Genomic DNA, 24,035 nt, shown 5'->3' on the forward strand with positions numbered 1-24,035 from the left:
ATATCCAACACCCTAAAATTATATGATCTGACAGCTTGCAATAATTACAAAAATTCTGTTTCTTGCAATGAGCTTGTGTATGTCCAACTTCATTACAATGTTTACATTGAATAATGCCACGTTCATCAGATTTTTTTGGGTTGATACATACTATGAGATGCAAGAAATGCAGTATCTGATGAGTGAGGTTTAGCATCTAATAAAGTCAAGGTATTCAATCTGGTTTCTTCACGAATAAGTTCAGCTAGGACTGTGTCAAGGTCCTTAATACCTCTATTGATGATATTGGCTCTAGCATTTTCAAATTCAAGTTTGAGTTTCATAAGAACTTGCATGATTTTGCCTCTATCTCTCTCGTTCTTTAGTTCAACTTAAGTCTCTTTATCCACAAAATTAACTGACATAAGATCTTGCTTAGTCCATAATTTTAATAATCTCCCATAAAAAGATTTGATATCCCTTCCCTCTTGATTGATTTTTCCTATTTCATATTCTATCTCATATTCTCTAGCTTCATTTGTTTGAGAATACACCTTATGTAGATGCATCCACAACTCACTAGCTGCCTTAAAAGGTCTAAGATTCAAAGCAAATCCATTTCAACAGAATTTAGGATCCAACTCATGACTCTAGCATTTTTAATTTTCATTGACTCTTTTCTTTTTCTTCTTTAGGTTGTGAAAATGAACCATCAAGAATTCCAGACAAATCTTTCCCTTCGACATAGATTTGGAAATGAAATTCACAAATAGCATAGATTTGACCATTAAACTTAACTAATCTGCTATCTGATTTTTCAGACTCCATTTCAATAAGAAAACAATAAGTAAATAGAGTTCAAGGTTTGGATCACACCTTACAAAACTTATTCTTCACAAACCAAGCAAAAAATTGGTGTCTCGATATATGAAACAATTTGACGAAGCCTGAATGCTGAACAAATCTGAAAATGATTATCAAAATAAACAAGATCTAGAGTCTAGGCTCTGATACCATGTTAAAGATAAGCAATATTAGAATACAAATAAGAGAAATTCTGAATCTGATGTACCTTTTCTCTTCATAGATACAACTATATATACAGCAGAAAAGAATACAGCTATTGAACATTTATATAATTACATTGATTCTTTCCTTAATCTTAGTGCTAGTCAACTTATGATTGTGCCATTTATTGGGGGGGGGGGGGGGGGGAATAGAAACCCAGGGGGGGGAATAGAATCCCATTATTTTAGCCCTTATCAATGCAGAGAATGATCATATTCATTATTCACACCCTACTGTTTAAGAGGCATTTTAAACGAGTTTTGGACATATATAGGTAGTAAAATTTAAACGGGTTTGACTATGAGTAATTAAATGATATGAGTACTTAAATGAGTATTTAAATGGGTTTAAAATGGATAGAGTAGTAAAATTTTAAACTGATACCTATACAGGTAGTTTAAAATTCACGGGTACCTACTCTGCTTCATCCTTATTAAGAGGTATTGGATAAGACTCTGTTAGATTCTAAAAAATTTTTGAAATCTTTGGGATAGAGTTTGAATCTGTGAATGGCTCTTTTATTCATACCTAGAATCTTAAAATCCAAAAAAATTAATAATTTTATAAAATCATTCAAAATCAGTAATTTTTTGAATACTGTCAAATTTGTATGGAGTTTTAAAAAGTCATAATTGAATACCATCAGATTTTTATGGATTTTATAAAAGTGAATTGAATATCACAAGATTTTAATAGACTCTAAAAAAATCTAAATTGAATACCATTGAAATTTTAAAATCTTTTAAAATTTAATAGAGTCTTAATCTAACACTTAAATCTGAGATATCTTGAGATATCTTTAAACACTGACTGTAATATTGAATTATAAATTTAAAGATTTTAATTCGGAGAGAGATAAGAAAGAGGAAAAATTATTAAAAATTTAAATTTAAAAGTATATATAATATTTGATTATAATTTTAAGAGATTTTAAAAGGCAATTAAAAATATTTAATTTAAAAATATATATTATATTTGACTGTAATATTTTTTTTTTTTTTTTTGAAGAATATAAGAAAACTTTATTAAGCAACTGCTAAATCAGTAGCAGTAGCAATAGCAAAACTAAGTGAGAGGAAAGCTTCAAACCTTCAGGCTAGTAAATGACGAGCTACATGTGCCATAGCATGGGCAGCTCTATTAACTTGCCTTTTCCCCAAACAAAACATTAATAATGTTAGCACTAATACTCATAGCCTTACAATCTTCAATTAACAACCCAAACTCAAAAATATCAGCTATAGAAAACTAAAAGCATCATAAATTTCTTTGGCATCAACTTCAAGCACAACTGGGCCCAGCCTTTGGTCTTTTAACCACGATAGAACCTCCCTTATGCCAACCAACTCAGCCATCCTAGGAGAACGAAGGCCATAGCATATGCCTGAAATACCAACCACAAAGCTTCGATCGCTATCCCGCAAAACTGCCCCAAAACTAGTAGACCTCATATCAGCAAAAACAGAGGAATCCACATTGCATTTCAAGACAGTAACTTTAGGAGGCTGCCATCTACCAGTTGCAGAACAGCAGCATCTGCAGGCACACAAGCCCACTCGTGCCCTCCAATCATCTAAGAAATGTTGGGATTTAGAACAAATAATTTCTGGAGATAAATTAGTGCTCTTAAATAAAAACTCATTTCACTGGAACCAATTAAACCATAGAAGGACGCAAATTTCAGCAATTTTTTCAAAATCCACGGTTTTCATGATAGATTGTAACCAGAAAATAAAATCAGAACATGCTGTCAAGTGAAGTGTCAAGCCACATAATTCCAAACATCTAGCTGATTTAAAACATAACACAAGTGAAAGGAAGGAAGACTCACTAACACCACAAAAATCACAAGCATTGAAAACAACCACTCCTCTTTGGTTCAACCTATCTCTAGAGGGGAGAATATCTCTGGCAGCATGCAAATAAAATTAATGACCCTTGGAGGCAACCTAAGTTTCGAAAGCTTATTCCAGAAACCTTGATTGCTAAGAAAATGATTCTACAACAACTCATCAGCAATAACATGATAACCAGATTTAACATCATAAAACCCCTTTCTATTCCAATGCTAAACTAGTCTGTCCTCTAAAATCTTTGAACAGAGTGGAAAGGCTAAAATAGAGCTAGCCTCAACTGGATTAAATAAGGCATAAATCAAAGGAGCATTCCAACACCTACGATCCTCACAAATCAAATCAGAAACTCTAAGATCCTCAGAACCATTAACCATCGGAGCATTCCAACACCTACGATCCTCAAATCAAATCAAATATGTGACTGTAATATTTGGTTAGAATTTGAAAGATATTAATTATGAGAGTGATAAGAAAGAGGGGAGAATATTTAAAAAATTAATTTCTTAAAAAATATATATAATTATAATTTAAAAGATATAAAATAGACAATAAAAAATTTTCAATTTAACAATATACATATAATATTTTGATTACAATTTAAAAGATTTTAATTAGTCGAGAGATAACGAAAATAAAAAAAATTTAAAAAGTAATTTAAAGAGTTATATATAATATTTGATCATAATTTAAAATATTTTGAAATGGACAATTAGAAATTTTAATTTATGTATCTAATTATAATAAAAATATATATTTAAAACTTGATTTTAATATTCGATTACAATTTAAAGATTTTTAATAAGAAGAGAGATACAAAAAATGAAAAATATATAATTTTAATTAGGAAAGAGATAAAGAAAAATTAAAAAGGATTAAAATTTAAAATAAAAAATATGTAATATTTAATTGTAATTTAAAAGATTTAAAATGACCAAATAAAAGTTTTAATTTTATATCTATTAGAAATATAATTTAATGTTTGATTATAGTAATTTAAAAACATATATAATTCAATTCAGTTGATTAATTTTGAGTTGAGTTTAATTCGCCAAAGCTTGACAATAATGGCTCAAATTTTGTATTGTTTGTTTTTGAACTGTTGCTATTCGCTTCCCACTACAAAAAAAATGCCAAATTGCGACCGATTTTTGCGACCGACAAAAATCGGTCGCAATATTGAGACCGATTTGCGACTCATTTGCAAACAGTCGCAGATTTTAGCTCCGAAAACTCCCGCGAGTTTGCCTTTCCATTTGCGACTGAATTACTACTCATTTGCGACCGAGTTTGCGACCGCTTTACGACTAACAGAGTTTCTATCGCAAAAATGCGCGCGTAAAAAAAAGGGATAAATTCTGAGACCGAATTGAGATAACATTGCGACCGATTTTTTGCGACCGACTATTTCAGTCGCCAATCGGTCGCAAATTCTCGCGTAGTAAAACGACGTCGGACAATTAAAAATTGCGACCGATTTTAATTGCCTTTGCGACCGACATATCGGTCGCAAAGGTTAGGGCTTTAAACTCGCCCTCTTCTTTTCCTTTCTTCTTCTTTCTCTCTTCTCCTTCTCCTCTCCTCTCCTCCGTCCGCAGCGCCGCTCCAGCCCCTCCTGAGAACGCTCCAGCCCCTGTGACGCCGCCACCGACGCTCCGGTCACTCGTCTACGCCGTTCGCCACCGTTTGGACAGCATTTCAGGTAAGCCCGTGCTGGTACTTCTTCTTCTGATCCTGCACCTGCTACAGACCGACATGTTTTGACGTCTCAACAGCAGCCACTTCCTGCTCCTGATCCCGATGCTGCAGACGATACCTTGGTCACCCCTCCTGGCGCTACATCACATCCAGCAGGTACTCCTCCCGGCGATCTGACATCGGATCCTGCAGATGAGCAGCAGCATAGATTTGATTTTGGACCTTTTTAGTTTTTTATTTGTATTTTGATATTTTAATTTGTTCAGCACAATAAAAATTACAATTTTACATTGTTATTGAATTGCGTGTGTGATATATATGTATATATGTCAATTTTCACAGGTGCGGAAAAATTTTGGTTTTATAATAATATTTAATTTTTTTTAATTTTGCGACCGATTTGCGACCGATTTGATACCGAAATTTACAATTTTAAATTAACATTTTGCGACCGATTTGCGACCAATTTAAAACATTTGCGACCGTTTTTCCTGCGACCATATTAGCGACTGAATTTCAAATTAAACCACGACCAACAATTGCGACCGATAAATTTTTTTGCGACTGATATAATCGGTCGCAAATTTGCGACCGATTATATCGGTCGCAAAAAATATTTGCGACCACGTATTTTGCGACAGAAATATGTCGGTCTCAGTTCGGTCGCAAAAGTAAATTTGCGAACGATATTAGCCATTTTGCGACCGATTTGTCGGTTGCAAAATGGCGTTTTTCTTGTAGTGGATCCTCGCTTGGCAATTTTTTTTTTTTTTTCTTTTTCTGACATGAATGGTTATGTGGTTAGCTTTTATTATATTTTAATTATTATTGAGTCATAGTCATCAACTTGCTAGTTTAATTTCACCAGGTAGGTAGGTATGAACTTGAAATTCTTTTAGTAATTTAATCTAAGACACGTTATTCGGTGGAAAACGAATCGAAATCTGACGTTGTGGTTCTTAAGTTTGTCCTCGTTTTCATATTTGGATTTGCAGGTACACGGAGACGAAACTTCAGAGTAACTTCTCTCCGCCTTCTTTAACTATTTGATATCGCCTTCAAGCAGCTTTCAAAAACTATAACCCTTGTCCCCGCTCGCAAAGAATCAACCTAAGCCATTTCAAGATGATCAGGTCAGAACAACCACCAGATGTGAAGAAGTGCCGTTAACGATGTTAATATATTTAAGCGATCATTATGGTTCTTTTTGTTCTTATTTTTTGGGATTTGCAGGAATTTGTATAACAGCTTCGTTCAACATGACCAGGACAGGACGCCTTCCGTGCAGGTAACTAATCATCGTGTTGTTGTTATTGTTATTATTATTATTATTATTATTATTATTATTTGCTAATTTTATCTATTTGGTTCTTGCTTTTCGTATTTGGGATTTCCAGCTTCTTGGACAGTAAGCTCTCTCCACTCTCTTTCAATCATTTGTTATGTCAAGAAGTAAATGATGCTAATATATTTGACTGATCATTATAGTTGTTTCTTGTTTTTGTATTTGGGATTCGAAGGAATTTTTCAACCCCGCCAGTTAAACATGACCAGGATAGGACACACACTGTACAGGTAGCTAATCAAGATTTTCTTCTTCTTTTACTTTTTTTTTTTTTTTTTTTTTGGTATTAATTGCTAATTTTATATTTGTTTGTTATTTTAATATTTGGGATTTGCAGCTCCTTGGACAGTAAACTCTTTCCACTCTCCTACAACGATTTGTTATGTTAAGAAGTAAGTGAAGTAAATGATGTTAATTTATTTATCTAACCATTATTGTTCGTTGTTGTTTTTGTATTTTGGAATTTGCAGGAATTTGTCAATCCGACCAATTCAACATGACCAGAACAGGAAACCCACAATACAGGTAACTAGTCAAGATTTTCTCTCTCTTTCTTTTTTTTTTTTTTTTTGTATTAATTGCTAATTTTTATAGTTGGTTCTTGTTTTTGTATTTGGAATTGCAGCTTCATGGACAGTAAGCTCTCTTCACTCTCCTTCATTTGTTTATTTTTGCCCGCAAAAACAGGGTTTAAAAATACTAATCCTCGTTCTCGCTCACGAAGCAATCAATCCATGCTGTTCAACATGGATAAGTAAGGGCAGCCATCAAATATCAAGAAGTAATCGTTGTTAATGATGTTAAATATATTTAAGTATAATATAGTTGGTCCATGTTCTTTTATTTGGGATTTGCAGGAACACGTCCCCCGCAAACCCTGCAATTACAACCGTTCAACATGAGCGGCTCATGAGGGCCCTTAGGTCTCGAGAAGTAAGTACCATTAATGATGTTAATATATTTAATTAACCACATTTTCTTTTTATTGATATTTATAATTGCTAATTGTTACATTGGGTTCTTGTCTTTTTATTTGGGATTTTCAGGTACATAGACACGACACTTCGAAGTAAGCTCTAATCTACTCTCCTTCAATTATTAAATTAATTTAGTTTTTTTTTTTTAGTAGCAATAGTTATTATTATTATTTATTCAATCTACAAATCCTTAAAAATATTTTCAAAAGTTTAAAATATATTATTTAATTTCGGTTCAAAATCAGAAAAAAAAAAAACGAAAACCGACGGTTTTAAAACTATTTTAGAAACCGTTTAAAAGCGGTTCAGTTCCAGTTTCAACTTTTATATAATCGGAATCGATGGTTTTAAAACCTAAACCGGTGGTTTTAAAATCGTGGTCATGCTTAGTCCAATTAAAAATTATATTTTATTAGTTCATTGGACATAATTTATTTTTTAAATAAATACATATAGATAATCAACAATTTAAAAATTAAGTTTTACCTTTTTTTAATTCATATTTTAATAAATATATATGATAATGATACATTTAAAAAGTTTTATATTTTGTTTTTCAAATTTATTTTTTTAAATATTTGATTCTATTTTGATTATAATTTAAAAGATATCATTTAAGAGAGATATAAAGAAAGAAAATGTTTTCCTTTATGTTTGTATGATTTTTTTTTAAAAAAGTTTATGTTTATATGATTTGATTAGATATATTTTTTAGAAATAAATTTTCAAATAGAATATATATAATTAAAGCCTTTTAAAATTTTAATTTCAGAAACATATGTAATATTTTATTATTATATCTATATGTCTATGTACAACGTTGAAATAAAGAGAAATTTTATAAATGTCGACTTGATACTATCTTTTCTTTGGATTTTATTTTTTCTTTTTTTGCAAATTTTAGAAATAATTGCTTTTTCTTTTTAAAAGGTTTTGATTATGATTAATGTACTTGTTACATAATTAACTAATTAGTCAATCTATGTTTAAAGATAATTGTTAATTTGTTAAAAAGTATTTTCCATATTATATTCTTCATATCTTTTTCCTTTAATGAGGTTTGATATCTATAATTTAACAGATATATGTGCATAGACAATAAACCATGCTATATTTTTTTTTTTTTTAAGGTAGAAAGTAAATTTGCTATTGATGTTAATTTCATGTTTAAACACATGCATGCGTGCACACACACAGACACACATATGTTGAAACGTATTTATAAGAGATACTGCAGAATATATATAGCAATAATGAATTTTAAATAAATAGTAATATAAATTGAACTAAATTGTATAGGTATATATAATAACACTATTGTTTGATTAATTAATCATTATATTCATATTATTCTGGTATGAAATTTTATTTTAACATTATAAAATCTAAGTATTATAAGGGAAAAATGATAATCAATATTTAATATTAAAAAATACAAATGAATAAAATAACAAGTAAAAAATGAACAATGTGCAATATACGTCAAAACAATGTGCAATGTTCGTCAAGAAAGAATAGAACAGAATGTGCAACGATTAATTTCTCATGTACAGAGTTATTATTTACTCCTTCCGTTCCAAAAAAATAGTTCATCTTTCTTTTTTTTTTTGTTTCAAAATATAATCCATTTTTCTTTTTTGCATTATAGTTAATCCTTAAATTTTGTACTATATCCTTATTAAATTTATCTTATTTTTCATAACCCTTATTAATTCTTGCTTGTTATTTGGCCAAATACATATATTCACCCTCGAACTTTGTTACTTTAACTTTATAGCACTATCAACTTTTACTTTGACCTATTAAACAATTTAACTTATAAAATTACACATATTAAACACTCTAATTTTGAAATTTATTTTATTGAATACTGTAACTTGCAAAATTAAATCAATTAAAAACTCATTAAAAGTTGAAATTTATAAAAATTATTGTTTCAAAAATCATGTCAACTATATGTCAAGTTGATATTTTGCGGATAAAATCTAAAGACCCTAAAAATTATTGATATTATTATTGAAAAGTGTGTAATATTATGGTTCTTTTTGTTCTTATTTTTTGGGATTTGCAGGAGTTCTTATAACAGCTTCGTTCAACATGACCAGGAAAGGACGCCTTCCGTGCAGGTAACTAATCATCGTGTTGTTATTATTATTATTATTATTATTATTTGCTAATGTTTTATAGTTGGTTCTTCCTTTTCGTATTTGGGATTTCCAGCTTCATGGACGGTAAGCTCGCTCCACTCTCTTTCAATCATTTGTTATGTCAAGAAGTAAATGATGCTAATATATTTAACTGATCATTATAGTTGTTTCTTGTTTTTGTATTTGGGATTCGAAGGAATTTTTCAATCCTGCCAGTTAAACATGACCAGGATAGGACGCCCACTGTACAGGTAACTAATCAAGATTTTCTTCTTCTTTTACTTTTTTTTTTTAGGTATTAATTGCTAATTTTATATTTGTTTGTTATTTTAATATTTGGGATTTGCAGCTTCTTGGACAGTAAACTCTTTCCACTTTCCTACAACGATTTTTTATGTTAAGAAGTAAGTGAAGTAAACGATGTTAATTTATTTATCTAACCATTATTGTTCGTTGTTGTTTTTGTATTTTGGAATTTGCAGGAATTTGTCAATCCTACCAAATGAACATGACCAGAGCAGGAAACCCACAATACAGGTAACTAGTCAAGATTTTATTTCTTTCTTCTTTTTTTTTTTTTTTTTTTTTGTATAAATTGCTAATTTTTATAGTTGGTTCTTGTTTTTGTATTTGGGATTGCAGCATCCTGGACAGTAGTAAGCTCTCTTCACTCTCCTTCATTTGTTTATTGTTGCCTTCAAAAACAGGGTTTAAAAATACTAATCCTCGTTCTCGCTCACGAAGCAATCAACCCAGGCAGTTCAACATTGATAAGTAAGGGCAGCCATCAAATATCAAGAAGTAATCGTTGTTAATGATGTCAAATGTATTTAAGTGGTTCATGTTCTTTTATTTGGGATTTGCAGGATTATGTCCCTCGCAAACCCTGCAATTAAAGCCGCTCAATATGAGTGGCTCACGGGAGCCCACGGGTCTCGAGAAGTACGTACCATTAATGATGTTAATATATTTAATTAACCACATTTTCTTTTTATTGATATTAATAATTGCTAATTATGACACTGGGTTCTTGTCTTTTTATTTGGGATTTGCAGGTACATAGACAAGACACTTCGAAGTAAGCTCTATCTACTCTCCTTCAATTATTAAATTAATTTATTTTTTTTTTAGTAGCAATAGTTATTATTATTATTTATTCAATCTACAGATCTTTAAAAATATTTTCAAAAGTTTAAAATATATGGTTTAATTTCAGTTAAAAAAAAATATGAAAACCAGCGGTTTTAAAACTATCTTAGAAACCATCTAAAAGCTGTTCGATTTTAATTTCAACTTTTATATAACCGGATTCGGTGATTTCAAAATTTAAACTGGTGGTTTTAAAACCGTGGTTTTGCCTAGTCCAATTAAAAATTATATTCTATTAATTAATTGGATATAATTTATTAAAATTATTTTTTAAATAAATATATATAGATAATCAACTATTTAAAAATTAAGTTTTACCTTTTTTTTTAATTCATATCTTAGCAAATATATATGATAATGATACATTTGAAAAGTTTTATATTTTATTTTTTTAATTTATTTTTTAAATATTTGATTTTATTTTGATTATAATTTAAAAGATATCATTTAAGATAGATATTTGATTCTCTAGTGCATTTGATTTGATTGTTTCTCAATTTCATAATGAATTAATTGCTAAATTAATCAACAATCATATTTATATTTAATGGTATCCGAATGTATTTGTTTAAACTTTAATTTCTATAATAAATGTAATTATTTATTTTAATGCAATATCAAAGTATGTTCAAATATAAAAAATATCAAACTTTTTCTTTTAACATTTGCGTAAATATTATTATATAAAAAAATATAAATATTTCAAATATATAAGGAAAAAATATGAAAAAATAATTTAAGAGTTTTTAATACCAAAATAAATTTATTTTCTCAAATGTAATGTGGTTGGATATTTAATATAACACATGATATTTTCTTTTAAAAAAAAGTAGTATGAACATATTATTTTTTAATAAATATATATAATGATGATACATTTTAAATTTTTTTATATTTTATTTTTTAAATTTATTTTTAAATATTTGATTCTATTTTTATTATAATTTAAAATATTTTATGTAGGAGAGAGATAAAAAAGAAAAAAAGTGTATTTTTTTATAATAATTTTCAAATAGAATATGCAGGATTAAACTTTAAAAATTTTTAAATTTTTACTTTTAAAATTTATTTTTAAATAAAATGAACATGTGTATGTGTATAATTATGAATAATTAAAAATTTTAATTTTAAAATATAAGTAATATTTTATTGTTATATCAATGTATCTATATATGTTGAAACATACTTATGAGGACATATTATAATTATAATGAATTTTAGAAAAATGACGATATAAATTAAGATAAAATGCGTGTGTGTATATATAAGTTATTTCATAAAATATCCTTTTTGTATTTTGTGAATGCACTCAGATTTTTAATAATATAAAATATTATAATATTATAATTTACAACAAAAATTTTAATAAAATTTATATATATATATTAAATTACATTTAATTGCAACGTGTAAAAATCAATGAGTACAAATAACAAGTATAACGTAAATATATTTAACTATAACAGTCTATTAATTATCTTTTTCTTTATTATTAATCGCTAATTTTTATAGTTGGTTCTTGTTTTTGTACTTTGGATTTGCAGGTATATGGACAAGAAATAAAGTTTCCTTCAACGATTTATTTTTGGCTTTTTTACTTGCTACTAGACAACCATAATTATTATTTTTAAATTTATTCGGTTCATCATTTTTTTTCATCAAGGTTGCAAGTGAACTCTCTTCTGATTGGTCAACTTTGGAAATTATTCATGTAATTTAATTGCTTATTATTTTTTCCTTTGCGTATTGTTAAGTGCTCAGCATTTTAAGTGTAGTAAATTATGAATTAACCCATCTCTTGAGTAAATTTGGAGTATATATACTAGACCCAGGATAATTGTGTCAGGGTAAGGATTACGAATCCTATATTATTTGCTAGTTAGAGTTTATTTAGGAGTCTATTATTATTATTTTAATATATTTTTTTATTGTATGTTAGCAGTAGTCCCCACTAGTTATTTGGTCATTTTATGTCAAATGTAGCATTTGTCTATTTTATTGAAATACCTCGAATTTTTATTTTCGAAACTTTCGAATTTTTATTAAATCAAAAATCGGAAATTTTAAACTGTTGGCTGTATATGTAATACAATCTCAATTCGAGCCCAATTATAAATGTATGTATATGTATGTAGCTACTATATAAATTATTTATTCCAAAATCAAATGTCATTACTATTAATATTTTTTTTTTTTAGTAGTGAGTAAATGGAGGAAATGTTATGGAACTTACTAAAATAATCAAAATAAATCGAACCGGACTCAGAAATCAATTCAATTTTTCGAAAAACATACGAATATCCAAAAATCAAGTGAAAAATCTGCAAATTGATCAAGAGCCGAGCCAAATTATTGAATTAGACCAAACCGGTTCGAATTGAACCGGAATGGTCTAGAAGCCCAATTTTCTTTCTTTTCTCTCTTCTTTTCCTTCTTCTTCTTCTTCTTCCTTTCGCGGGACAGCACCCCCTCCCTTGCTTCACTGTGTTTTTCGTTGACGGGCCACGGACTCCGGCAACCAAGCCCTCTATCTTCATCTTCTCGACGAGAGGAGCTCGCTGGTGGTGTCGTTTCGCAGAACAGAGGCCAGAATCGAAGGAGGTCGCGACTGGAACTTAGCGTCGCGCGATGAAGATCTGGCAATCCACGTCGTTTGCGACGGTTGCAGCTTGAAGGAACAGCGCCGATTGCTTCATCTCCTCCGTGCGAACTCTTCCTCTCTACTAGATTGAATTTCTGGTGAAGATTGGTGAAACCACCATGATCGGTGGCTTCCTTGCTGGCTGTCGGGCTTGTTCCGTCCAAACGAGCCACTGGCTCATCAAACTGATGGTAGATTTGGACTCCTCACAAAAATTCGAGTCGGGTGGTGGTAACCTTGCAATTTTATATGCAAGACCGACTTTCCGGCCACCGTGCACGGCGGTGACGGTGGCGGTCCGGCGAGGCACCAAGAGACAGATTTTTCCTCTGCTCTCGTGGATTGTGGATTTGTCCTCCGATTTTCAATCGGTATACTCTAAAGCTTAATTCGTAATTTTTTTGAATAAATCCCGAATTAATGAATTAATTGAGTACTTAAGTGAATTAAATTAAATATTGTTAAATATAGTTCATGAACATTAATAATAAGGTAGAAATTGAAATAAGAATTCCTAACTAATAATTATGAAAGTTAATTGTAGGAACTTTAATAAATAGTGTTAGGAATAATTTTAATTTACGGTGTAAACAAGTAAATAATTATAAAATAATTAATTATATTAAGGAAATTTAGCTTGATTGAGAATAATGGTTATGGCGGATGGATCAATTGATATGAATTTGCCCGATGGATGGGCTGTGTATGGATTTGTACGATATATGATAATTTGGATAGTACAGTTTATAGATAAAATGCTGCCGAATTTTTTGCAAAACACTTAATAAAGAATTAAATTAGTTATATCTTTAATAGGTAGTAACAACTAGAACTTGTAGTATTATTATCATTATTATTAGTATTATTATTATTATTCCTAGTAATAACAATATTATTATTATTAGTATCATTATAAAATATTACTTACCAAATAACTAGAAGTTTTATTAAAAGTTGTAAATGAGAATAAATAAATGAACATCATATATATATATATATATATATATATATATATATATATATAGTTTAGTTTGATAAGTTAATTAAGCGACTAGTAACCAAAACTAATAAATGAATGTGAAATATATTTCTCAACTTATAACTTATTTAGAATTTTCTTTTTATTTTAGATATTTATAAAGTTCCGAAATGTGAAGACAAATGCTGGAAGCGTGCAGTAGTAACGATAGTTCTTTAAAGGACAATAAAAAACTGCGAGTAGTGTTAGATAATTCGCATCATCCGCCTGCATCTTTGCCTTCATGCATTCATGGCTAAATGTTATCATGCATTTCTTAACTTGCTATATTGTGCTGCACTATTGTTGCGATTAAAATTGCTTGATTACATGTGTTGTGATATAGCTGTGCCTTGTTTGTGTGGAATTGGGATGGAGTGGATCACTATGGGTTTGTGAGGGCGGTCTACGAGACCGTTGGCCGTATGGAAGATCGGCGCTCCGTGTGCACCTGATGATATGATATGGTTAATATGGAAACCACAGGGTGGCCTCCTGTTGGTATGGAAAAGAAAAGAGAGAATGGAAAAACAATGAGAGGGCTGGTCAAGTGAGGATTAGACCGGTCGGCCATGTATGGGGGATCGGCTCCCTAGTGTACACATTATGAGAGGATGGGCCATGTGGGAGGACGGCTCATTGGGGTTTCGGTGACGCCACTGACTAATTTCCATGTGATGTGTTTATATGAAGATGATAATGATTGTGATTGCTGTTGTATTGCCATTTGTGTGACAAATTGCATGATCATATGACTAGTCAGAGGACTAAATTGATTTATTATAGCATTTGTGTGATTGTGTGGTGAGAGATTTATCTAACCCTACTCATTAAGTTTGGTGCTCACCCTTGCCTTTTATTTTTTTTTTCAGGTAATAGGAAGAAACGAGAGTCCTATGGACCCGACTGAGTTGAAATATCGGAACTAGAAACTTGTTAATAGTTGTGTTAGCCATGTAAATGTTAAGGACTGTAGATTATGAAGTTCTGCAATTGTATTCCAAATGGATTGTAACTGGATAACAATAGCACATATATTAATAATATGGATTGTATTTTTGATATATATTGGTGAAATAAATTATTGGGTATGAAGCCACATTTATGAACAGAATATGAGTTTAACTAATATAGGCTTACTACGGGCTTCAAGGGCCTTAAGCCCACCCATGTCCTAGTGCCGGTCCGGCTCGCGGAGATGGGTTGTGACATTTGTTGTCTATATTTATATTATATGTGTATACTTTATTTTTTATACTCTGATTACTAATTATTATAGATATTTTTTGAGCATGGAGTTCCTAGCCTGTTCTTATCAGTTCAGCGGTGGTTTTGTTTGGGAGAAACAGGGTGATGATTTGTCTGTTTAAGGAGAACCTTAAGAGTCACTTCTTATCAGTTTATGTAATCAATAGCTCTTTTATTTATCCTTTTTGTATGATATTGAATATTGGCGTAATTTCAATTTCTAAGTGTTTCCGATAAAGTGTTTTCCATTGCGAGTGGTGTATGTAAATTGTCAAAGCGAGGTTCTGCTTATCATCTCTAAGTGTGAACTTGTTTAAGCTGCTTTAACTTGAAATTTTATGGGCTAAGAGGAGCGTTTTAACTGAAGGACTGCTTAAGTCAAAGCCAAATTGGAGGACTACTTAAGTCCTAGTTGAACTTCCAAACTGAAAGATTACTTAAGTTCGAGCCTAATTGGAGGATTGCTTAAGTCCAGGCTGAACTGGAGGACTGCTTAAGTCCAGGTTCAACTGGAGGACTGCTTAAGTTAGAGTCGAACTGGAGGACTGCCTACGTCCGAGCCGAACTAGAGGACTGCTTAAGTCCAAACTAGAGGACTGAGTAAGTCTGAACTTTTGGACTTGGTTATGGACCACTTAAGTCTAAACTGAAGAGCTAAGTATGTTCGAACTGATGGACTTGGTTATGGACCGCTTTAAGTCCGAATTGGAGAGCCGAGTATGTCCGAACTGATGGACTTGGTTAGAAGATAGCTTAGGTTAGATGGCGAACTACACATGTCCAATCTAATGGACTTAGTGAAAAGGACCGCTTAGGTCATTTGGACGAACTATGTATGTCCGAGCTAGTGGACTTAGTGAGAAGGACAACTTAGGTCATCTAGGCCAGCCATGTATGTCCGAGCTAGTGGACTTATTGAGAAAGACCGCTTAGGTCATCTGGCGAACTGTTTATGTCCGAGCTAGTGGACTTAGTGAGAAGGATCGCTTAGGTTATCTGGGCAAACTATATATGTCCGAGCTAGTGGACTTAGTGAGAAGGACCGCTTAGGTCATCTAAGCGAGCTACATATGTCCAAGTTAATAGACTTAGTGAGAATGACCACTTAGGCTGTCTGAGCGAGCTATGTATGTCCTAGCTAATGGACTTAGATAAAGGACCGCTGAGTCCGAACTGGAGAAGCATGTATGTCCGAACTGATGGACTTAGCTAAAGGACCGCTTGGGTCCGAATTGGAGAATTGTGTATGTTTGAACTGATGGACTTAGTTAAAGGACCGCTTAGGTCCGAACTGGAGAACTAAAACAAACATTGAAAAGTTTCTAAATAAGGTCCTTTAGGAAAAACTTAATGCATCATGTCTTTCTTACCCTTACAAGGCATGATACATTAAAAACCTGAGTTCTTTTTATTATTTAAATATAAAGTTACTTTACATCTTATTGGGTGAAAATACAATATGCCCTCTTCAGATTTCTGAATTTCATGTCTGGGGTAGTTCATCACCCTAGGTCAGATATCTTTCCGGCTCCACCTCCCATTTGGTGAGTTCGCCCTTAAGCGCTTGTTCAAGGGGGTGATCTCTTGGTCTTGTTGTGATCTATCTTCTCTTAAATGGGATGCTCTAACAATGTAGCTAGCTCGTGGATGCCGGAGAGGCGATCTTCTCTTGGGTGAACATCTCTTGATTGGAGAAGGGTGTCTTATATGCTTAGGATTTTCTTCCTCATGCCATCTTTAATGTTGAGCTTCGTAGGCTTCATCCAACTTTGTACATTTGTGAGCCTATGCCATAAGGAGGAGGGTCTATACTCAAACTCTCGAATAGCTTGCTATATTTGCAATTCTTCACCATGGCACTAATGGTCACTTCATCATTCAGGTTCTCAATCTGCATCGCCATTCTTTGGAATCTAGAGACATATTGTCTCAACGTCTCACCATCTTCTCTTTTTAGGTCTATTAGATCATACAAGATTTTCCTGGATGGCACGCTTGTGATGAATTGAGGATAGTTGCACAAGGGTCTACCTTCGATTCTACCTCATAGTATCGATCATATATTGAATGACTTCAGCACTTAGGCAAAGTTTGAAGGAGGCTATATTCTTGGCGGCGAGGGTTTACCAGCCTGGTGGATGGTATTGGCTTGCCGCTAGGCGAAGGGTCTTCCAAGAGGACGCTTTAATACGGTGGTGAATTGCGAATAAGTTTGAGCTAGAGCAGCTGCTACCTAAGGCTCCATGGTTGATGGAGGGGCGAATGTGGGTTGTCGATTAGCCTCGCTATGGGTGTTGTCTTGATCTTCCATGTGGAGGCACTCAGAGGAATCGTTAGCCATAAGAATCGATAAAAAATTGTGGGTAGTTTTTAAGGTTTGAAAGTGTATTCCACGCTGATCGCATCAATTATTAAGTTCTCAGAATTTAAAGTATAGTAAATTGTGAATTAATCACTCTCTTGAATAAATTTGGGGTATATATACTAGACCCAGGATAATTGTGTCAAGATAAGGTTACGAATTTGATATTATTTGTCAGTTAAAGTTTATTTAAGAATCTAATATTATTATTTTAATATATTTTATTATTGTATGTTAACACATATAAATCGCAAATATTGCATAAGAGCTTTAAATGTGCCATTCAAATTTAATGAAATAATGGAATTCAGGCTTATGCTTCGTAGTTGATTTGAATAAATTGTTTGACAAATTATTCTTGGCATAAAATGATAAATTTTTTTTTTTTTTTTTTTTGAATGTGATAATAACGTTATTTCATTTGGCATGGAGTTAGTGACAAAGCCGGAATTTAAATAAAAGAGAACAAATTATGAGGCACAATAGTTAAAAGAGGCAAAGTGGTATGTGTGTTTCAAACAACTAAGAAAACAAGGTTCAAAATTTTGAGTTGTACAACAATTCCAACTTTTTTCCTTAAGAGAAGCGATGTTTTTAAAACCAGACCGGAAATTGAACTGATATCATTACTAGATCGTGGTTGGACCTGGTCGACTTGGGTTGAACCGAATTTTTGACTTTTGTATATAATTTTTTATTTTGAGTTTATAATTATTTAGCAATACTTAAATAGATTTTATCAAATACTAAAATAGTATATTGGCTTATAGTTCTATACCACAATGCATAAAACTTTAAAATTTAAAAAATAAATAGATATGTTATTTTTATTTTTATGATTATTGTTAATAAAATTAAGAAGTATATTGATGCACAATCTTATAACAAAATAATAATAATAATATAATTAAATTGTAAAATTATTTTTCAAATCATTATTCTATATATATATATATATATATATATATATATATATATATATATATATATATATATATATATAATATTCTTATTAAATTATAAAAAATTTCTACATTGGAGTTAAATATTTATACATAAATAAATAAATAAATTTATTATTATTTAATCTCAAATTTAAATTTAATTTAATTTTTAATAAATGATCATCTTCAATTTAAATTTTAATATTTTTTCCTTTTAAAATATTTTATTTTATTGTTTAAAAGTGAAAATTATTAAAATATTAAGATTTTTTTAATATTTAATAAGATACAATGTATGAAACTAGGTACTTAATTATGACATATTAATTTAACAATAAAATTTGTATTATCATTTCTCAAAAGTAATTACTATTTTTTTAATAAATAAATAGAGAAAATAAATAAAAAAAATTAAAATAGTTTACTTTTTATAAATATTAATATAATTAATGCGGTAAAACTACTTAACACAGTCTGCACTATCTCAAAAGAGGTATTTTGAATTTTATTATTTGTATTTATATTTCACAATTTTCGATTGATTAAATGTTATTATGTAAAGTCGTAAATATCCTTTGAAACTTCAATTTTGCCTCTGATTATCAAGTAATTTTTGTAACTTTAATTTTACTATAATTAGTTATTTTAATTATTTTACCCCATATTAATTTTTCTATTAATTAGATATTAATAGTGTTTAAGGTTCTTTGCTCATTTTCTATGCATTCGTATTTGTTCTATTTTTTGTCTCTCTCTCTTCTATCATTTCTCTACTGTTATCTTCTCCGTTCTTTCTTTGCTTTTCAATTCATAGTTTTTTTTTTTTTTTTTTTTTTTTTATTTGAAACTTAAATTTTGCCTCTGATTATCAAGTAATTTTTGTTGCCCATGGAGGAGTGGCCGAAGCTGGGTCTTTGCCCCCTGCTTGCCCTTGTTCTTTTTTTTTTTTTTTTTTTTTTTAAGTTAAGAAACATAAATAGTTTATTAAAATAAGGCTATGATGCAATTCACAAACAAAATTTATGACTTGGTCTATGTATTTAAATTTATTATACCTAGTTAGAGTTCAAATTATTTTTAGACTACCGGAAAAGTTCATATAATGATTAAAATAGTGAAACACTCTTCAACACGATGTGCTCAAATTATAAATTTATCTACAATCTAAAAAATATATAATTATTTATTAATTTATTATTTTAATCAATTCATATAAAATGATTTAAAAATGATATTTTAATTATAAAAATACTAAAGTATTATGTTTATGTGATCAAAATTATATATACACCTCGTATATATTTGATTCAAATTAAATCAAAAAGTAATTAAAATTAAAATTTCACAATGTTATGATATATCTCTATTTTGTATGATAGACTACTTATTATATTAGTGACTTATTTATAATGCTCTAGAGACTTTTATATAATATGGCTAGAAGAAATATGTAACATATCGAGATATGTCAAAATATCAGGATATCTTTACTCTTAATGTCTTGCTCGGCTTATCTCTTAATTAAATTAATTAATGAATTATAATTAATTTGATTATTTACAGTAACTTTTTTAATATGATAACTCATAATAGGGAGTTATATATATATATATATATATATATATATATTAGAATGTTTGTGCCTTACAATTTACATTTAATTTTTAAATTTCATAAACTATAATTTATTATAATTGTTCACTATTAATTAATTGGTGTTTAAATATTTTATAATCTTATAATTATAGAATTAGTACATAATAAAATAAATGTACCAAATATATATTTAGTTATTCCCTATGATTTAGCTAGTACTCTAATATATGATAAAATGAAGCATATATTATAATTACATATGTTTCATAAAGTTTGTTGGATATGAACAATGGATAATTATATGGTTCAATTCGTACAATATTAACCTATAATTGAATCACATTGATAAATTTTATACATAATTATAATATATTAATATTATAGCGTTATATGCATTCCTTACTTCATAAATCTAGTATGTGATATTATACTATATATTAAATATTTATTTATTTTCTTCTTATGATTCAATTAGTAATTTATAAATAACCATCTCTTATAATATTATATGTTATACGTATCATAAATCAATCAAAACTTGTTTGTAATTTGTATTTGTATTTTAATAACCTTCTTAATAACTATTAAAAAAAATGGGACAACAGTTAAACAAAATAATATAAATAAAATAATCTTAAAAAAAAAAAAGAAAACTTATTTTTTTTATGTTACTCAATGCAATCAATCTGGCAGTAGGGAAAAACAAAATAAAAGGGACGAGGACATTAATAATAATTTAAACTTTTAAATACCATTAATTCTTTCATCTATTAAGAGAAAATTAATAGAGGACGAAATTGTCCAATTAACTAATTAATTTTTTATTGAAACATTAAAAAGTTGAAACTACTATTTTAGCCCTATTTGAGCCGGCTCAAGCTGTGCCAAACAGCATCACCCTGATTAATATTAGTTATAGCATTAATATTTAAAAAATTAAAAATTTATTAATTAACTAAAATGATAACTATTATAAAAATCTATTGTATTTATTGAAGCAATAAATGAGTTTTTTTTAAAATATTAATATGCATCTTTTTGTTGATTGTTAAGTTTTTCTAAAAAACTCTACTATTTTAAATTATTTGTACAAGTTTCTTGGTAACTTTATACGTATATACGTGATTGTAATTATTATGGGCAGGAAGACTTGGATGAAGATAAAAAGAAATTAAAAGGTCATAAAAGTCAAAAATTGGGTTTGACTGATTCAATCCGGTTTTTCGATTTTTCTGGTTCAAACCGGTTTTACCCAGTTTTTAGGCCTGCAGGGTTTACATGTCAATCCAGACTGGACTGACTTCCTGTTAGCAGCTGAACCGGTCTGACCGGCCGGTTCGGTTTGGTTTTAAAAACACTACCCACCTTATACGCGACGAAACTGGAATTTAAATAGAAGGGGATAAATGATGGTGGTCCTTCCATGTCATATTTTATTTTATTTTATTTATTTATTTATTATAAGGATAGCTAAAGAGAAAAAAAATATGCACACCAAGAAATACCGAATCCTCCTCTCCCAATATTCAAGAAAAAAAAAAATACATAGTGCCCCCAAAATTATAAGCGATCCAAAGTTATATTTTATTTTAATCCTTAAACTTTGCAATTTTAAGCTGAGGACAATCTAAATTTTGTTAATGACCCATTATGCGTTTGAACTTCTAAATTTTAATAATATTATACATATTTTGAAGCTAATATCAATAATTTTTAGGGGTTTTAGTTTTTATGTTTATAATTTTGACTTGATATGTAGTTTGTATGATTTTTGGAATAATAATTTTCATAAATTTCAACATTTTAATAAGTGTTTAATTGAACTAATTTTGCTAATTAAAGTGTTTAATAAAATAATTTTTAAAATTAAAGTGTTTAATAGATGTATTTTTATAGGTTAAAATATTTAATGAGTCAAAGTAAAAATTGAAGGTACCACAAAGTTAAAATAAAGAAATTTGAGGGTAAATTTATATATGTTTCCCTTTTAATGCCTGACTGTTGTGAATGTAATTGCAATTTTAATACAATGATGACACTGTTGGATTCGATTTTTCAATTTAGAATTCATACTACATATTTATTTGCACATTAGACTATTAGAGGCCTCATGAAGGCTAACATCACAAAGTTTTTGAAATGGCACAAGCAATAACGGAGCCAGAAATTAAAATTAGCGGCTAAAAAAAATTTTAAGAATTAAAGAGGTGAAATTGAAAATATTTATTAATTTAGAGTGGAAGAATAAAAAATTTTAATATCTCATAGGTGATTTTTTAAAAAATTTATTGTTGTTGGGGGGAGAGGGGGTGGTGCTACCCTTAAACCCCCCCTAGCTCCGTCATTAGGTAGAAGCTAGATTGCTTCCAAATCCGGGGCTCCAGCAAGCAGGCAAGGGGTTTCCATTTACTAAGTTTTTTCTTTATTTCTGTGGTTTGGATTTCATCTTTCTACTTGTATTTTTTTCTCTTCAATTATCGACAAAGCTGTTGGCTTAAGGTTTATACCCTTCTATTTTGATGAGTAGCAAAATAACAAATTGAATTTATTATCATGTGTACGTGTACTAAGTCTATATGCAGAAATTTTAATTAAAATAAAGTTGCTCATTGAAGACTCAAATTAATCCTACATTGAAGATTGAAGACGAAGACTTTGAAGATTGAAGACACGTTGGTTAGTGTCTTAGGTATTTTTAGGATTAATTATTCAATGTTAAAAAAGAAAGAAAGAAAGAATATGCCTAATTAAGCTTATATTTAATTTATCTTTCTTTTAGTTTTTCAAAAATGGTATTTAAAAGATTTGCTTTAATTAAAATATTGTTTGAAAAACTTAGAGGAAAAAACATTTCACAAACTTTTCTTTCCAAAATTCAAATATTTGTGTTTGTGATCTAAAAAGATTTTAGTGGGAAATGAAAATTTAAAATCTTGCATTAGGCCTCTCAAAGACTAGATCCATTACTTATTTTAAGCTAAACCCATATCCCTCTTCCCTCTTTTCGAAATTTGTCACCAAACAACCCCTATTCTTCATCTCTTCTTTGTAACGTTAACTTGCTTTCATCTCCAACGAGAAGAAAAATTCAATTTGGGTATAAAACATGATTTGGCAGAAATCTTCAAGGTATAAGAGTGAAAAATTATTATTGGGTTCTATTATTCAAATCCTCTCATTTCTCTTCTTCTTGCTTTCATGATTATTTTCTAAAGAGAAGAGAAAATTGATTTTTATGAGAGAAATTATTTGCTCTTAATTTTCAAAATACAAATTCTCTCACCACTTTTCTTCTTGCTTTCATGATTATTACCTAAAGAGAAGAGAAAATTGATTTTTATGAGAGAAATCATTTCCTTTTAATTTTCAAAATACAAATTCTCTCATCTCTCTTCTTCTTCCTGCTTCATTGCATTATATCTAAGGGAAGAGAACAGAACCAATTCTATATAGAGAGATTTTCTAAATTAAAACTTATTTCATATTGAAAAATCTTTCTCTTAAGCTTAACTTGGCATATCTCTCTATCTATTATATGTAATCTAGAATGGATATGAGTCTTTTTAATCTCAAAATTTATGAGGCACAGCTTTGTGTAAAGCTTGTTTGTAAGGGTTTTAAAGCACCCATATTGTGTTAGAGTAAGCTTTGCAAGTTTGCTAATTCTTTGAAAAAACTAGTTAAGTTTGCTAGTTCTTTGGAAAAACTAATTTAGTTTTCTAGTTCTTTAGAAAAACTAGAGTTTAAGTTTTCTAGTTTTTTAGAAAAACTAGAGTTTAAGTTTACTCGTTCTTTGGAAAAACAAGTTAAGTTTCCTAGTTCTCTATAAAAACTAGTGAGGTTACGTTTTCTAGTTCTTTAGCAAAAACTAGAAGGTAAGTTTGCAAGTTTTTTATAAAAACTTGTAAGTTATGGTTAGTTCTAAGTGATAGGACTATTTCATTGTAATAGGGTTTATTCTTGCCCTTGTAAACAGTAGATTAGTGGAGAATCTCAAGATGAATTCTCAA

General features: G+C 29.6%; 1 protein-coding gene and 1 long non-coding RNA gene across 12 annotated transcripts; both read left to right on the plus strand.

Annotated features, from left to right (window-relative positions):
• The first annotated feature begins 5,512 nt into the window (after positions 1–5,512).
• LOC105634750 (uncharacterized) lies at positions 5,513–12,010 on the plus strand. 11 transcript variants are annotated; one of them, XR_016319735.1, is made up of 19 exons: positions 5,513–5,731; positions 5,832–5,886; positions 5,996–6,006; positions 6,119–6,173; positions 6,281–6,291; positions 6,414–6,468; positions 6,569–6,579; positions 6,801–6,876; positions 6,990–7,012; positions 8,992–9,046; positions 9,141–9,151; positions 9,264–9,318; positions 9,417–9,427; positions 9,550–9,604; positions 9,710–9,723; positions 9,824–9,841; positions 9,934–10,009; positions 10,123–10,145; positions 11,761–11,874. XR_016319735.1 is itself a non-coding variant. In XM_089718389.1 (19 exons), exons 1-19 carry the CDS (start codon positions 5,724–5,726, stop codon positions 11,832–11,834), a joined length of 741 nt encoding a protein of 246 aa, XP_089574515.1. In that variant the 5' UTR covers positions 5,513–5,723; the 3' UTR covers positions 11,835–12,010. The 11 variants fall into 11 exon arrangements, 10 of the variants coding, with proteins under 10 accessions (XP_089574515.1, XP_089574520.1, XP_089574514.1 ...); XM_089718389.1 differs by having other exon boundaries at positions 9,232–9,318; positions 9,812–9,841; positions 11,761–12,010; XM_089718394.1 differs by having other exon boundaries at positions 9,812–9,841; positions 11,761–12,010.
• Positions 12,011–12,292: 282 nt separating this feature from the next.
• Positions 12,293–14,939, plus strand: LOC110009510 (uncharacterized). The gene is made up of 2 exons (XR_002284407.3): positions 12,293–13,228; positions 14,748–14,939. It is a non-coding gene; the product is annotated as an uncharacterized LOC110009510 (long non-coding RNA).
• Positions 14,940–24,035: the final 9,096 nt, after the last annotated feature.

Source organism: Jatropha curcas, chromosome 2, assembly GCF_041381405.1.
Source record: "Jatropha curcas cultivar XTBG-Jc1 chromosome 2, XTBG_Jcur_1.0, whole genome shotgun sequence".
Lineage (NCBI taxonomy): Eukaryota > Viridiplantae > Streptophyta > Magnoliopsida > Malpighiales > Euphorbiaceae > Jatropha > Jatropha curcas.